Source organism: Balaenoptera borealis (genome assembly GCF_965194805.1).
Source record: "Balaenoptera borealis genome assembly, chromosome: 13".
NCBI classification, from domain to species: domain Eukaryota; kingdom Metazoa; phylum Chordata; class Mammalia; order Artiodactyla; family Balaenopteridae; genus Balaenoptera; species Balaenoptera borealis.
Window position 1 is genome coordinate 61,297,552 of NC_138870.1, and position 13,154 is coordinate 61,310,705.

A 13,154-nucleotide genomic window follows, 5' to 3' on the forward strand; every position below is an offset into this window, starting at 1 on the left:
TGAGGTGCTCCTGTGTTGGGTGCATATATATTTATAATTGTTATATTTTCTTCTTGGATTGATCCCTTGATCATTATGTAGTGTCCTTCCTTGTCTCTTGTAACATTCTTTATTTTAAAGTCTATTTTATCTAATATGAATATTGCTACTCCAGCTTTCTTTTGATTTCCATTTGCATGGAATATCTTTTTCCTCCCCTCACTTTCAGTCTGTATGTGTCCCTAGGTGTGAAGTGGGTCTCTTGTAGACAGCATATATATGGGTCTTGTTTTGGTATCCATTCAGTGAGCCTGTGTGTTTTGTTTGGAGCATTTAATCCATTCACATTTAAGGTAATTATCAATACGTATATTCTTATTGCCATTTTCTTAATTGTTTTGGGTTTGTTTTTGTAGGTCCTTTTCTTCTCTTGTGTTTCCCACTCAAAGAAGTTCCTTTAGCATTTTTTGTGGAGCTGGTTTGGTGGTGTTGAATTCTCTTAGCTTTTGCTTATCTGTAAAGCTTTTGATTTCTCCATCAAAACTGAATGAGATCCTTGCCAGGTAGAGTAATCTTGGTTGTAGGTTCTTCCCTTTCATGACTTTAAATATATCATGCCACTCCCTTCTGGCTTGTAGAGTTTCTGCTGAGAAATCAGCTGTTAACCTTATGGGAGTTCCCTTGTATATTATTTGTTGTTATTCCCTTGTTGCTTTTAATAATTTTTCTTTGTCTTTAATTTTTGTCAGTTTGATTACTATGTGTCTTGGTGTGTTTCTCTTGGGTTTATCCTGCCTGGGACTCTGTGCTTCCTGGACTTGGGTGGCTATTTCTTTTCCCGTATTAGGGAAGTTTTCGACTATAATCTCTTCAAATATTTTCTCAGGTCCTTTCTCTCTCTCTTCTCCTTCTGGGACCCCTATAATGGGAATGTTGGTGCGTTTACTGTTGTCCCAGAGGTCTCTTAGGTGATCTTCATTTCTTTTCATTCCTTTTTTAAAATTCTGTTCTGTGGCAGTGATTTCCACATTCTATCTTCCAGATCACTTATCCATTCTTCTGCCTCAGTTATTCTGCTATTGATTCCTTCTAGTATATTTTTCATTTCAGTTATTGTATTGTTCATCTCTGTTTGTTTGTTCTTTAATTCTTCTAGGTCTTTGTTAAACATCTCTTGCATCTTCTCGATCTTTGCCTCCATTCTTTTTCTGAACTCCTGGATCATCTTCACCATCATTATTCTGAATATTTTTTTCTGGAAGGTTGCCTCTCTCCACTTCATTTAGTTGTTTTTCTGGGGTTTTATCTTGTTCCTTCATCTGGTACATAGCCCTCTGCCTTTTCATCTTGTCTATCTTTCTGTGAATGTGGTTTTTGTTCCACAGGCTGCAGGATTGTAGTTCTTCTTGCTTCTGCTGTCTGCCCTCTGGTGGATGAGGCTATCTAAGAGGCTTGTGCAAGCTTCCTAATGGGAGGGACTGGTGGTGGGTAGAGCTGGCTGTTGCTCTGGTGGGCAGAGCTCAGTAAAACTTTAATCTGCTTGTCTGCTGATGGGTGGGGCTGAGTTCCCTTCCTGTTGATCATTTGGCTTGAGGTGACCCAGCACTGGAGCCTACAGGACCTTTGGTGGGCTAATGGTGGACTCTGGGATGGCTCACGCCAAGGAGTACTTCCCAAAACTTCTGCTGCCAGGGTCCTTGTCCCCGTGGTGAGCCACAGCCACCCCCCACCTCTGCAGGAGACCCTCCAATACTAGCAGGTAGGTCTGGTTCAGTCTCCTATGGGGTCACTGCTCCTTCCCCTGGGTCCTGATGTGCACACTCCAAGAGTGGAGTCTCTGTTTGCCCCAGACCTGTTGAAGTCCTGCAATCAAACCCTGCTAGCCTTCAAAGTCTGATTCTCTGGGAATTCCTCCTACCCCTGTCAGGCCCCCAGGTTGGGAAGCCTGACATGGGGCTCAGAACCTTCACTCCAGTGGGTGGACTTCTGTGGTATAATTGTTCTCCAGTTTGTGAGTCACCCGCCCAGCAGTTATGGGATTTGATTTTATTGTGATTAAGCCCCTCCTACCGTCTCGCTGTGACTTCTCCTTTGTCTTTGGATGTAGGGTATCTTTTTTGGTGAGTTCCATCATCCTGTTGATGATTGTTCAGCAGTTAGTTATGATTCTGGTGCTCTCACAAGAGAGAGTGAGCGCACGTCCTTCTACTCTGCCATCTTGAACTTACAATATTGAGTGCCTATTTTGAACTAGATTCTGCAGTAGGCTATGGGGATAAAAAGATGGGTAAAAAGAATGCTTCATTTCCTTACAGATCTAAGTCCAGTGAGTGAGAAAGATAGTATCATGATAAAATTCTGATTAATATCATGATATTTATTATGAATACGGGTGTTATGTGAGGTCAGAAAATAGGTGCCTAAGTCAGTTTTGGGAGAGGGCTTCCTGGAAGAAAAGCAACAGGAGGACAAGGGACTATGAGACTCCTTTTTGTACAACTTCACGTTTGTAATTTTGTGGGGCTGCAAGTAAGTATAGCCGTCCCTTGGTAGCCTTCAGGGACTGGTTTCAGGAACCCCCACAAATACGAAAATCCTCCAGTGCTCAGGTCCCTTATATAAAATGGCATAGTATTTGCATATAACCTGCGTACATCATCCAGGATACTTTAAATCATCTCTAGATTAATACTTATAATACCAAATACAATGTAAATATTATGTAAGTGTTTGTCAGTATGCAGCAAATTCAAGTTTTGCCTTTTGGAACTTTCTGTAATTTTGGCATTTTTTTCCCCAAATATTTTTTATCTACAGTTGGTTGAATCCACTGATGCAGAACCCGTGGATGTGGAGGGCCGACTGTAACTTCCTTTTTTCACCTCTGCTGCAGGCAACAGTTGCCAGTGCCTGAATCATATCTTTATTTTCTCTAAGAAATGACCAAATGGACCCATGGTTGACACAGATAACTCTCCTGTGTAGTTTCCTCTTTATTCTATGGTACTCTGAGGACTAGTGGAATTTTCAATCTCCACCATAGGATCTTCCCACAAAGAGCACATTAAAGTCTTTTAATAATGAATAACAAAGAATAATAGATAAAATAGTAAACTTCTTAATTAAGCATTTCAGTAATTGCTTTAAAAATCTATGCCCTAAGGGACAGTTACAGTACCTTCTCCATATAGGGTGAAATAATGTAGTAGGCTATTTATTGGCTTTAAATGAATATTCAATTAATGAGAACTGGAATATGATGCTCTGAAAAGTCTGAAGATTGTGCTTTTTATTTTTTCCTAAGTTTCAAACAAACACCCAGAAACCAATGGCTTTTAAAGAAAAATCATGGTAAAATAGGTTATTTGTGTACAAGCCACCCATCATAGTAGATTTAAGAGCTAACATTCACAGGAATTCAGAGCAGCTTTTAAAAAGTAGTTTTGGATCTTAGGTGAAAACAAAGCCAGCTAAGATCAGTGCACTTTAACATCAGTTAATATAGTCTGGTTTTAATCTCCTTCTTATAAAAATATTCTCTTATATGCCTAAAAATATATTTCATTGCAAGCTCCCATAAATTAGAGAAGGAGAAGGGGAGGGTATGTGTGTTGGAGGGGCAGGGATGGGAGGAAGAACTGTATAGGTGCAATAGGCAATCTTTTATCCATTTCTTAAACTTTCCTCATTTGCTTCTCTTCTCCATTGTCTTTTCTTGATTCCTAACTCATTTCTTATGCCAAGCCCCACCTCAACAGTAGAGAATATAAATATCATCTACAATTTCTTCCTAAAAGATTAATAAAACACATTTAGTTATACATGAAATATTCTTTAAATTTGCTAATTCCACCCCCCCCCCCCCCATTTTTTAGCAACATTTCCCTGTGATGATGCAAATTTAAGGAAACTGCATTTCAGCATCAGGCCCCTAAGTGTGCTCCCTTCTGGGCTGATTACTTTGAGCTAATGTCATGTTCCATTCACTGGGATTCCACACACTTCCCCTATATTGATTACTTTATCAGTAGTAGTAATCACAGATATCATTACCAGCCAATTACACAAACACATATCTAAACTAGGTAACTTACTCACCAACATTATTTCTTACAAGTCTTAATTTCGTAATGAAGCTGATTATCCTATTATCCAATTGAGTATAGCTACATATTTTGATTTAGTAGGCTAAATGCAAGTATATTGAATTATATAGTAGATGATTACTTACATATGTTTGTAACAGCGCAAAATGAGGGCAATTTGAGTGTAATCTGTTTCTTATTCTATTTGAGGACTGCATTAGAGAAGCTAACTGCTTTTAAAAAAAATAGACCCAAACATATATTCGGATCAAAAACAATAGAAGTGTATTTCCTGCTCACATAACAGAACTGGGTGTGAGAATTGGTACTTGGGGATGCAGTCATCCAGAGACCCAGGTGGGTTTCTGACATGTTCAATACAAGAGTTCAATACAAGGTCACCCTGGAAGATTCATTTTAGGGAAAAAGAACATGGAGGAGCTAATGAAAGATGTCTATGAGCTGACCTTGACAGTGAGGAACTCTTATATTCTACAGGCTAGGGCTTAGTCACGTGACCACACATAACTACCAAGGGAATAGTAATTATACTCTATTCCAGGAAGTAGAGGAGAACGTGGATTTTGGTGAGCAGTTAGCAATTTTTGGTATAAGCACTCAAAACAGAACCTGCTCCATTTCTTCATTTAATGAATACTTTTCTTTACTTGTCTTGTCATTATTTGGAATATCTATTAGGCTTGCTTTGCTTTAATTTTCTAACACTGTGTCAGATGACCTGTAAAACCTAGATCCAAGCTCTGACTCTTAGAAGATTTGCACATAACATATCAAACAATTGAAGAGTGGGGAATATAAAAATTATAAGGTTTTTTTTTCAAAATTTTAAACAAATACATTATGCCCATATTCTGGTAATAATTTTTTCAGCAGGCTAAATTATAGATAAGTAGGTTAGAATAAAAGGATTTTGGAGCTAAAAAAGATATCTCCTAGTTCAACCCTCTTATTTCACAGATAAGGAATGTGGGGCTTGGAGAGATGAATTTGTTTAATTGTTCAGGAGGCACTCATGGTTCCAGGCTCGTCCTCAGTTTCATGCTCTTTCTTGGGTCCAAGTCTCTTTTCATAACATTATTTGTCATACTTTTTAATTTGTAGTCATATTTCTCACAAAACATAAGTCATTGAAAGATGTCCATCCGTGTATAGAGAAGAAGTGAAACATAATAAATTGTAACTGACATAAGGTAGTATGTTTAAATCTGTGAGAAAATAGACCCAAACACCTTTCTTGATTTTCCAAACTTATTTGAAGGGCCCTAATAAATTAGCTACATACTAAAGGTTCTTTTTTTTTAATACCTTATTTTTCTTGTTTCCTTAACAAAAGAATAATGGCTTCAACTCTAAAATTATATAATCCATGGCATGGGGATTACATAATTTTAGGGGAGGCAAATTTATGACCACCATGCTAATGAATATCTAGAATTAAAAGTTCAGGGGAAACAAATTATGAAATCTGAAATACTGGAAGCTGTGTTACTTTTAAGGAAAAAAACCAAATCATTACTTTTAAAACCCTTGTAAGCAAAATTTAACTGTTTTATTATGGTGCTACATTAGCAAAAATAAGAAGTTTCTTATTTAATTGTTGCTGCCTTAGCCTAATTTCATGCTATTTCTGCAAGGATGTATAAAATGGAAACTGTACAAGAAAAGTGGCACACATCTAGATGGAGTCCAAATCATACAAACTCTAGGAAATTTTGTGGAAATGTAGAAATTTGGGGTGATTTTTATCATTCTTGTTTATGTCAGACATTAACTGTGGTTGATCTTATACCAGGAGTGAACCAAAATCATTAGAGTGATGCTTGTTCATTTATTAAATCCAATAATCTTCAGAATTGGTCTTTATTATGAACATTATAAACACAGCTGCAAGTTAATATTTGTCTTTAGAGTAGTTTTTGCTTATCACACAAGTAAAGACTAAATAATCTGGCAAACTTGTTCGAAATGAAGATGAGAAAAGGCTTTGCTCTCTCCCTGTCCGCCTTCTACCAAACACAAATAAAAAGGTCCATCTAATTTTGTGATGCCACAAAGAATAATGATGTGAAATGTAGGTAAAGAAGATAACCGGGCTTTGGTTGCTTTCATATTTACCTATCCCCTGTGTTAAAAGTCTGCATTCAGTTGATTATTAATGTAAAAAAAATTCAGCAAAATACATAGTGTCAGGGACATCAAGGCTAAGGCCATCTTTTAATGTACTGTGTATTGTCATTTACATTGCTTTGATTTGCAAGGATTTTATATGCAATCTACTGTAGATTTTATATGTAATCACTTCTTTTTGGATCCTTTTTTGGATATACCCTCTTTAAATGTGGGCAGCATGTGTTCAGATAGCTTTAAAAAGCTACAGTTTCATATTTCCCAAAGAATCTGACATTGGTCCCCACAGTGACACAGCATCTATTAAAAGTAATAAATGGGAAGAGTCTATTTCTTTAACATTTTTGTAATTTGAACTTAAAATCTAACTCTGATCTTCATAGGTGTTATAGAAAGCATTTATTTTTTTAAACAGGAAGGTTTGAAAAATGCTTGTGTGGTAATGTAACATAGATACAGTCAAAACTGTAAATTGCTATTTTAATTTGATTATCCTTTTGAAAACAGCCTGGATTAAATATCATTATACAGAGCTACATGAAAAGTAAAGAGAATGCATTGAGAAACCAGAATTTCATTTCAGTAATCAATTATTTTCAGTTACTTGTGACTGCTGAAATGTTTCCGTGAAGGAAAATACCTAGAGTTGATTTATTCAAATTCCACAATTCTTTCCTTTTTAAAAACATGCATTCTGATATTTTTGTGTTCATTCAAATTTTTAACTCTCCAACTCTGTATATATTAAGGGACATTGGCATCCTAAGTAGGACTATAATTAAAAAATGAGTAATTTTATTTTTATAGTACTGAGTATGGCTTCTTTATACTGTGATGAATCTTGCCTTCTGCCTTTTATTTGCATAAGTAAAATCTTCATTTTTGCATCATCATGTATCTTTTCTGCATATAATTAACATTAACTTTTTTGGCTGTGCAGAGCTGGCTATTTGCCTCAGAATATTCCCCTGGAGATTATCAGATACCTGTCTGAGGAGAAGGATTTTCTTCCTTGGCACGCCGCCAGCCGAGCTCTTTATCCTCTAGATAAATTACTGGACCGCATGGAGAAGTACAATGTCTTCAATGTAAAAAGATATATTTTCTTCTTTCTTATTTTCAGAAGATAATCTGTTTTCTCATTATCTACTATATTCAACTGATCCTGAGTTATTTTATTTCCTTCTAATTTGTGCTATTTTTGTCCTGATCTTCTGTGCAACACTAATGGCAAATTCTTGAAGAAGAAATGTAATACATGCTACTTTTTGTTCTAGCCTAAAAGTGTCAATTAAGCTTAAATGCCTCAGAATTTAAGAACAAATACACATGGCACATCCTTAAAGTTCAAACTTACTTCCCTAGAGTTAAAGGGCTCTGTGTTCGCAAAGGACTTAACCTGGGGAGAGGGATGCAAAGATCTTCACAGAATATAGACAGTTTCAGTAAAGATTCTTAGTCATTATTTTTAACCAAAAGGGCATAGTAAATTCAATTCACTTCCTTAATTAACAAGGATAAGATCAACATCGAGGCAAAAGCCCATTCATAATTGGGTCCAAGGGGATATAGGAGAGCAAACAATAGATAATCCAAATAGACCTGAAGACATGACAAACATTCCAAAATATTACCTGACCAGATTTTCTAAGCTTGAAGACTGGAAAACCAGAATTGCACGGCTGACACCACCTAATCTAATGTAATAATCATTTTGAATAAGATTAGGATTAAGTACTGCTAATGAGCTTTTGATTCCAAAATTTCTTATCACCAGTGAAGCTTTGCATATGAGAATATGTCTCTGTAACTCCCATCACCTTTGGGCACTATTTATTTCCTGTTAGTTATTTTAAGACTCTGCCCTGTGTCTTATAAAATCATCCTAATTTATGACATACTGGCTCTGCTAATTAACCTACGCATTTGGAATGACTCGAGACTAGATTGCTGTGACATGAAATCTGTTTATTAGAGCCATCTAAACTGTGTGATGTCCATAACAGTTGCTTCTTTCTACTTTATCCTAAACCTACATGAAAGCACCTCTGTTTTAATATTTTTTTTAATGGGAATAATCCTGGCTTGACTGTTCATTGTTGTTAGTTTTGTCTAAGCCCTTGAAACAGACATGCATGGAAATGTATCATTACAGTTATGGTATAATTTTTATATGTTGGAGAAGGACTTATTACTCTTCTCTTTTCTTCTTAACACAGAGACACTGCAATATTAAACTTATGTAAAGTAAAATACATTTTTGTATATATTTGTACTTTAGAAGAGTATATCATGTCAGACACCTCATTTTCAATAAAAGTTAAGAATTGCTTTTACTGTAATTTCAGTGCTTTCGTTCCATTGACAGAATCCAAGGACCACATTAAAGTGAGGAGAGCATATCTTACCTTGCTACTGATATCTAAATATATCATTAGATGAATGGATTTTGACTTTGAAATACCACATCATTTTACTAAAGAGTGTTCTGTGTACATCAGGTTCAAAAAGGCTAGGCTATTGACTGGGCTTATAGAACAGTTTTGCATTAAATATGGTCTATTGACATAAAACACATAAATATTAGGTGCTCATTTTCATAAACTATATCTACATACATTTGTATATATGTATGTATGGATTCATTATCAATATTCCTCACTTTCCTTGTTCTGCTACAAAAATTATCATCTCAAATATTTAATAGTGCAAATTACTTAATTGTTCAGTAGGAAGTAAAGAGTAGACTTCCATCGTTGCAACTGTATTTTACACTAATTTTCTATATTTGACATATCAAGTTGAATAAAATTATAATAGAGCATTACCATGCCCATAATTTTACTGATATTTCAAAGTTGGTTCATTTAGAAAATATTTTAATTTTACTGTATAATTTTAGTTGTCAGCATGGAGCGATTTGAAAATGATATTATCTTTATTTCTCCTACCCCCCCCCCATTTAGGAATATATTTTAAAGCAAGTTGCAACAACGTACATCAAGCTTGGTTGGCCAAAAAGCAATTTTAATGGATCTCTTGTTCAAGCAGCCTACCAACATGAGTATGGTTTTATTTTCTCATTTGCTTTTTTCCCCCAGAACTGTACAGTAACACACCACTAAAACCATTGTGACTTTAGCAGCATGAGACGATCTTTCTTTCATTCTGCATCTTTCGTTTCCCTCTCCTGGGAGGACTTCTGATGGGCAACACAGTTTCCACCACCTGGTACTGAGAACAAAGGCTTTTCTTTGCCATGTTTTAATTTAAGATCTGCCTCTATTGGTAAAGTTGAGATCTGAACCCATACCCCTCACTATAGTACTGTTTCCAGAGAAGACTTCTTTATGAATAACTTCTACCCTGCTTAGTTATCTCTTGCTCAGCAAAATGGAATTTCCATATCTGAAAATTAATTTTGTGCTAATTATTTACTTATCTACTGCAATGTAGTGTAACGAGTTTCCTTTTCTCTCTAGATATTAACACTGTTTGTTAATTTTTCTTTTCCTTTTGATGATACCCAGAGAGCTACGTAGAGAAGTTGTAATGCTAGCATGTAGTTTTGGCAACAAGCACTGTCACCAACAGGCATCAACGCTTATTTCAGATTGGATTTCCAGCAACAGAAACAGGTAAGTTGAACCAAATCCTGTATTTCTGATATGATTTATACTGCTTTCAGATTCTCAGTGGATGCATTCCATTTATCAACTGGAGAAGAACAAGACAAGAAAAAAACACTGCAAAACTTTGTTTCAGGTTCACAGCTTACAAAGCAGCAGCATGAAAGCCACAATACACGTACCTTTGGAATGTTTTATGTAGTTTTAAACTACCTTTCTTAATCCAGACTTATTCTTCAAATATAGGGTGTCACCTTATTTTAAATTTTGATAGCTTTGCTATCCCATGAGAACAAAATAATTAAATTTAGGTCAGACTCTAAGGTTCTTTAGAAAGGTTGTGGTATTTATTTATAAAACAACTGTGAGCATTTGATATAAATGAAGTAGCATAGCAAATGTTAACATTAAAAACTAAAAACAAAAAGGTTATGAAAAACCTTTACTCTTTTAGTGACCCTTGACAGAAACCTTAAACTTGTATCTTGGAATTTCACAGAACAGTATTTTAATACATAATGTGAGGTTAAAAATATTTAATAGTATTATTTTTGATTTAAATATTATACTAAATGTCAGTTGTTAATGTTAATGAAAAGAATATTAAGTGTATAAAATAATCAAAGACCAGTGATCTTCTCACTATAGTTTTCTAAACCTTTTTAGGTGTCTTTGAATTTCCAAGGATCATTGTATTCCATTTCTTTTTATGCTTTGGGCAATTTATAATCACTCCTCTCCAGTCTTCGGCCACCGTGTTAAAGAGAGTCCCATCAGAGAATGAGGAGCTAGGGAACAATTTGTTCAGATGATTCTATTTTACGTGCTACAGGGGGCTTGTCCCTGATATGAGTGACTGAGATGACCCCGTGAGCCACAGAGAAAGAGACTTGTTGTAGAAGAGACATTGAGAACCACAGACAGTGTAATCTGTTTATGGAACAAATTGGTATTTGTCTTGCTGAGAGTTGTTTAAGTTTAAATTTAGTACCTGAATCTAGAGCAAAAGGTAGGTCTCCTGCTTTAAAAGTCTGTGAGGGAAATCTTTCACTGCATTACTTAGTAATTAGTCAGAACGTCTCACCTTCTCTAGAGTTTTCCTGTTTTCTCTTTAAGTTAATCGGTCTTAGTCGTACACTGAGCTAAGAAGGAAAATGTTTGATCACTACTATCTCTCAATGGAACCATCATACACTTGAAGACAGTGATTAAATCCCTCATCACTCTTCTTTAGAACTAAAGCAAATTCATGTGTTAAACTTGGACTAATGATTATCCTTTTTGCTAAGTCTTCTGAAGTTATTATATCAGACTTAAAATGTTATAAAACATTTTTCCTATTTTTTACCACCTCATTCAGTTCTACCACATTAATTAGGCTATGAAAACTTAAACATTTATCCAAAACCAATACATCCAAAATTTGATTAAGATATATAATCATATATACATTTGAGGAAAAAAAGGTGATATATACTATTTGAAGATTGTGGTCTCAACTTTCCTCCCCTTTGTTTTTTGTTTCACTCTTTGTTTTATTTGGCTACAGACACATGTCTTTTCTCAGAGCTGATAGCTGTTTTTGAACCCTTTCATGAATATACCCATACTCACATATATTCTTGCCATTGTATTAAAATTGAACTTATACCATTGCATTACCACAATTTCCCTAGACACTATTCAAGCTGGACATCACTTTCTACATTTAAAAATATAGCTATTGGGGAAAATCTGTTTTTAAAATAATTCATTCATTTAACAAAATTTTATTGAGTGATTCTCAATAGCAGCTGGTAACCAAAAATCAAAGAGAAGAGGCAGAGCTCAAAATGAATAGGAGATGCAGCTCTATAAACAAATAGTGGTACTTTGAAGCGAGAACTAAGCACGAGACAGAGTGTGAACACACAGCAGGGAGAGGTCACCGCCTTGGAGACACTGCATTCTTCCTCATGAAGGTTGAGTAGGACTTTGTCAGATGACAGGGCTGAGTGAGGCAGCGGTAGGTGTGTATGAGTATGTGAGGTGGGTGGATGCAGGTTCCAGACAGAAGGAAGGCACATGGATTGATGTTTAAGGAGTGCAGCAATTTTGATTTGTGAGTTTGAACCATCAATCACTTCCATAATTCTCTTATAAATGAAAGTGTCAGCTCATTTCAGTTTTGATAACCCTGCCATTTATTCGTGGTAAAATAATTAAATTGGGGCCTAATATTTTAAGGTTCTTTTGTTATTTCCTTCATCATTTTCATATTCTCCTCTTTGCTTTCTTTTGTAACTGGGCAAGTAAACCTGCTAAATGAAACTAGCGCTGTGTTTACTAAGGTTTACTCAACCGACCAACCATATGACACGGCTCAGCATACACAAGTGACTTCCTGCAGGGAGGGTACATGATACTCACTGAGCTACCTGTGTGTGAAGATCAGAGGTTTAATCTATATTTGGGGGATGACAGCTCAATAATAAAACAATAATGTACTCCTGTTCTTGGTGCTGAGTTTAACTTTCTTAAATTGAGTCAATTAAGGGGAGGGCTAGGTTTCTTTTTAAATGTGCCTGAAGTAACAGACCAGTAAGCTTTGTGTTTGTTTGCTTGGTTTTGTTTAACTGGAACCTTAAAAATCATCTGAAAAAACCCTCCAAGGGTAATGTAGTTGTATACTAAAATATTTTGGTTGGAGAGATGCTATGTATTTATGCTAGTAAATCTAAAGGACAAAGAGTCGTGGAAGTAGCAGGGATTGCAACCTCTGGGGTGCTGTGTTACTATACAGCCTGATCTTGATATACTGGGGATATAGGTCGAATAGGTGGCATTGGATTCAGGAAAATGGAATGGAAAGTTGGTGCAGGGCAGGGTAATGGAACCAAAACGTGCAATGAAAAGCTAGAGATGGTAGCAACAGTGAGAAAAATTCAAGAATTACAGTGGATGATACATTGAATGAGTCGACATTCTGAGCCCTGTTAAAATATTCAAATGCTACAGTGTGTTGAACTGTAATGGTGATGTCATGCATACAGACAGATTGAGCTATGTTCCCATCTTGTTAGTCTGTGGTTTGGGGACTAAGTTCAGCAGAGTGCCACATTTCAGAAAAGAGACAAATCACCAAGCATTCGGTAGAGAACAATACAAATGATTAAAAAATCTTGAAAACACCAGCTACGAGAGGAGGTAGTGAGAACTGAGAATTTCACTCTAAAAACCAAAGACAGAAAAGATGATAGTCTTTTTGTATAGATAAAAAGCATAATAAAAGGGACAGAAATTGGTTTCTTTCACTGGTTGGTGCAAATAAACA

At 35.8% G+C, this 13,154-nt stretch overlaps 1 protein-coding gene across 1 annotated transcript in view; it reads left to right on the top strand.

Annotated features, from left to right (window-relative positions):
• TRHDE (thyrotropin releasing hormone degrading enzyme) overlaps nucleotides 1-13,154 on the top strand; it is a 416,748-nt gene that overhangs the window by 348,864 nt on the left and 54,730 nt on the right. The window contains exons 13-15 of the mRNA XM_082351569.1: nucleotides 7,153-7,300; nucleotides 9,179-9,276; nucleotides 9,743-9,850. Of these exons, the coding sequence (XP_082207695.1) occupies nucleotides 7,153-7,300; nucleotides 9,179-9,276; nucleotides 9,743-9,850 (354 nt within the window). The remainder of the gene's footprint in view (nucleotides 1-7,152; nucleotides 7,301-9,178; nucleotides 9,277-9,742; nucleotides 9,851-13,154) is intronic.